Here is a 4,574-nt window from a genome sequence, read left to right as displayed (position 1 = left end):
TCCCCCCCTTCAAATTATAAATAAAGTTCCCAAGTCACAACTTGTGAAATCACTGTGGATCCTTGTTAATAGTTTTTAGAAACGTTCGCTGGAGATAGGCACCAGCACCCCTCCAGACCCCACTAGGGACAAGGGTGTACAGAAAATGGATGGATGTTTAAAATCTAAGCAGCTAAAAGAAGACCTTGAATCCAATATTTGTTTTAGTAAGAAAGCATTTTTATTACTTAAAAAAAAAAAAATCACGCTTTATTTTACATGAAAATATTTTACAGCTATGAGATTTTACTGTATAAAAACAACCAGTGAATGACGTCAGCCGATTCAGAGCAAAGTAAGGAAAGTTGCACCACCTGCTGATGTCAGAAGGTTACTGCAGTTCCTCTTTTTAACATCTCACTGCCTTTGTCATCAAGGTGTAAATACTCCTGTCAACAGACGAGCTGATGCTCCTCAGGAGTCGTTGGGAAGGCCAAACAGTTTAACTGTCCCTGCCTCTCGGTTGTTGTCATATTTGCCCTCCTTGTCGTCGCAGGCGTAGGCCAGCAGGGGTCTCTTTGGGTGCCAGGCGACTGTGAACGTTGGGGAATCGCACTGAACCTCCCACAGCTTCTCACCTGCAACGTAAAAAAAGCCTACTGGTTTGCTTCCAAATATTCTCAGCTCAAAAATTAATTTCATTTATTTTCTACAACATCCTGACATCATTTAACAAATCCCTATTTTTGGCCAGAAGCGTGAGATCTGATAACTCTGAGGTTCTGACATGTTACATGTTAGCAACTATCTGCAATGTACAGCGGCACAGGAGCTCAAGTTTCACAAACTTTCCTTTTTTTTTGTGTCGAGAACATTTGAAACAATATTCAAAAAATGACACGAGCTCAACATGTCTAAACAGAAGCGTTAAAAGAAATCCACAAAATGTAATATCGTATCAGTGTTTGCGAAAACATTTGGGAATGCTTGAGTGTGTTAGAACATTTGAAGGAGTGTCTCAGGAACACGTAGGACAATATATTCATGTGTTGCAGATTTCACAGAGGCTACTCGACAGACTTGAGTCATTTAAAATGAATATTAACACCCAAGCATTGGCATCTTTGAACATTTCAAATATGATACACTACATTAAAAATCACTTAAGAGTTAAACGCAGCAGGTCTGAGGCACACTAAGAAATATTATCAATTCAAACTTGTTCATTCTGCTTTGCTTTCACCTCTGCGCCACAATCTGCTCTGCTTAATGTGGCGCAAAGTGTGACGAAATACAGAGACCTGCTAAGGAAAGCTGTACCATGGGAAGAGGTTTAAAACCTAAATGATTTATCTCCCTTCTGTCAACTAAAGGCTCTGCTCCAAGACCGACAAAACTATTGCAGGCCTGTGTGACATCAGCAAAATAATTTAGCACACAGAATTTGCAAAAAGGAAGGATTCAGATACAACATTTTCCATGATGAAGTGAGTGGAAACCTCTGAGGAGAATTGTAGCAAAGAGGACCAAGTATCTGACCGAATCTGCCTAAAGATATTTCCACATATCAAACCCTGCTGCTAAATGTCTGCTGCCATGGTTACTGACCTGTTTCCACCTCTGCGATGTCAATGAAATGATCCTCAGACGCGGAGGCCAACATCTTCCCATCATTGCTGAAGCTCAGAGTCCTCACTGGCCAGTCCAGTCTGAAGTGTGAGCAGCAAGAAAATAAAGATCCCTGATTCATCCAGACGTTTCTCTGAGGGCAAATGATTTGGAGAAAGAGAAACACGGACTGACCTGGAGAAGCAGCGGACACACACCAGCTCCTCCACGTCCCACAGACTAACGAGAGCATCAGCGCTTCCTGTGGCAAAGTATTTCCCCGTGGGGTCAAACTTGATGCATATGCAGTTGGACGGGTGAGCGTTGATGGACTGAATGGGCTTCAGGTCCGGATAACTGAAGAACAAAACACTCTGATCATTTCAGATCTGAAGCACAGAAGAAACTCCCCATACAAGATCTCAATAGCTCATCCATTAGACGCAAAAAAAGTTATTTTTTTTAAAAAGATCATACAGAAAAACACATAGGTGTATAACTAAAAAAGTATCCAAATACTTTTACTTTTTCAAATTTAAATGGAGACATCTTGACCGAAGCAAAAGCAATCCTGCTACACAATTATCAAATCATAAATACTGATGTAGAAGGAATGAGGACAGACAGATGTAAGAAGTTTTTCAAGAGTAAAATACTGATGATACATAAAAGTGCATTTACATTTAATAATTAAAAGTGGATTTACATTTAATAATTTGTACATCTGGATAAGAATTACAGTACAGAGTACTAATTATTTATTCATATACAACAGAAACACAGATATGCCCTGGAGACATTGGAGGATCCGACATAAATTAAACCATAGATGTTTTCTTGCTCTCCCCATTTGCAAAAATGAATATTCTGTCTTTAGATTCAGTTGCTGAATAATTTGAGATGATACAGTATGGAAGTCATGCATGATTTTTGGAATTTGGCTCTAATAGTCACAAATAAAATCATTGTCAAGAATCTATGTGGTTGTTTTTTTCTTAATCAAAACCATTAAAAGTTCATTTTTAGAAAGCAAGACAATACTGACTGTTTATAATGAGCCAACAGGACACAGAACAACCTGCAGGAACTTCAGGTTCACAGATCAATTTGGTTTCTACCTGAGGATATTGATACAGCCGTTCCCGTTGGTGAGGAAGAACATGTCGTTGTCGTTGTTCCAGGAGATCTCGTTCACTTCGAACTTGAACTGCTCTTCAGCCCTGGAGCGGTGCGTCTTGGCATCGATAAAGGTCACCACGTCGTCTTTGTTCCCGACTGCGATTGTCTGACCGTCTGGACTCCAGCAGATATTAATGTTCTCACCTTAATTAAAAAAACAACAACAAAAAAACAAGAAAGAAAATGATTTGAGCACTTTAAAGTTTTACTAAGACCAGATTCAAGCAGTCCAAGTATGATTGTACCCTTTGTGTTGACTGTGGCGACACATTTGGTGGTGCGTACGTCCCATATGCGAATGGTTTTGTCCCCAGACGCAGTGACAAACAGATCCGGGTTGGTTGGATGCCAGCACAACTGATCCACACTGTCACTATGTCCTCTGTAGTTGTTCTCCTTCACCTAGAGAAAGGTACAAATTAGAGCCATGTTCAAATAAAACCTGACCTGTCATCACTAATCCTATGAGAGTTGAAAAGGATGTTTCATGCAAGCAAAGCAGGACCAATGAGCAGAGACAAAAGGAGGAAGTTCAAATCTCTTTAATCGATTAAAATGGGCAAGGATAATATTCTTAACTCATAAGTCTCTCTGACTGCTACTGGAGATCCTTTCAGCTCACAGCATTAACCACAGCAACTCTTTGAACAATTAAATTTTGTTTCCCTCAGGGAAAAAAAAAATGTTTTGAACTGAATAGCAAGGTGTGTTTCTGTGTGTCTTTCCTGCCCTCACAGACCCCCATCACTCAAAGCAGATAGTTGTCAGAACTTAGACTGGTTCTGACTCTGCTGGAGGTCTCTTCCAATTAGAAAGTAAGTGGTTTCTCTCAACTGTCAACACATTCTTGGTAAGATGAAAAATATTTTATTCATTGGCAGTTTATGACTAATCTGAAACTACCTAAGTTAGAATTAAAATCGACTGAATTTGTACTACAATTCCATTTTTTTAATTTTTTTATTTATGAAGTGCCTTGAGATGAGTTTTAATAATGGGTGTTGTAGTCTGGATTAACTCCTATCTGGGCACGAACAGCGCGGTCGTGTTGCGCATCTGTGTGAACCATCACCTTCACTCTGTTACTTATGCCTTTATTCTACAATCATCTGCTATGTAAGTAAAGCCGAACGACAGCTCACATACTGGGTCGTGTGAAAATAAAATCCACGTTTTAAAAGTGCCAAACTCACCTTACAATCCTAAGTGTTGTAAACCTAATCTTAACAGATCGCGCTTCAGTCAAAAATCTTCCTGACAGCAGAAGAAGAAATATGTATATGTGGGGGCAGCTTTGTTGACAATTCGGCTATAATTAAAAATATCGTATTCATAAGAACATGAAATAATAAAGAAGAAAACAGGTTAAGCATGCATTGCACTGCGCGGCTTCACTTACCAAGCGGTCCTTTTCCAGGATAAAAACGCTGGCTGTTTTATCAAACGAGCCGGAGGCGAGCCTCCTTCCATCGCAGCTCCACGCCACCGAGTGTACTTTGGCTGTATGAGCCGGGAATTCCCGACTTTTGTTGTTATTTCTGAAGCTCTCCTGCATTTCTTGGTAATACTGCGACGCCATTTTTCCACCCCCTATCTTCTTCATGGGATGCCTTGAAGGAAGGTGTCGCCCTCTTGCGGCTTGACTAGGTTTTGCAGGCAGTCATACTTATTTATTACATTTCCACATTTTGTCATTTTCTAACAGATTTCAACATCAGTTTTCAAGCTTAGCTACTGATTTTCAATGGAATTTAGGACTGGACTTGGCCGGTCCATTGCAACACTTAAACATTTTGGTCTGAACTGGG

At 40.0% G+C, this 4,574-nt stretch overlaps 1 protein-coding gene across 1 annotated transcript; it reads right to left on the bottom strand.

Annotated features, from left to right (window-relative positions):
* Positions 1-227: 227 nt before the first annotated feature.
* Positions 228-4,369, bottom strand: thoc3 (THO complex 3). Its single transcript, XM_032555858.1, has 6 exons — positions 4,166-4,369; positions 3,012-3,168; positions 2,706-2,910; positions 1,783-1,944; positions 1,588-1,688; positions 228-617 (listed from the first exon to the last, which is right to left on the bottom strand). Exons 1-6 carry the CDS (start codon positions 4,367-4,369, stop codon positions 454-456), a joined length of 993 nt encoding a protein of 330 aa, XP_032411749.1. The 3' UTR covers positions 228-453.
* Between the last annotated feature and the right edge of the window lie 205 nt (positions 4,370-4,574).

This window comes from Xiphophorus hellerii, chromosome 23 (assembly GCF_003331165.1).
Source record: "Xiphophorus hellerii strain 12219 chromosome 23, Xiphophorus_hellerii-4.1, whole genome shotgun sequence".
NCBI classification, from domain to species: domain Eukaryota; kingdom Metazoa; phylum Chordata; class Actinopteri; order Cyprinodontiformes; family Poeciliidae; genus Xiphophorus; species Xiphophorus hellerii.
The sequence above is the reverse complement of the archived record's forward strand: the minus strand, read 5'-3'. Positions and strand labels throughout refer to the sequence as shown.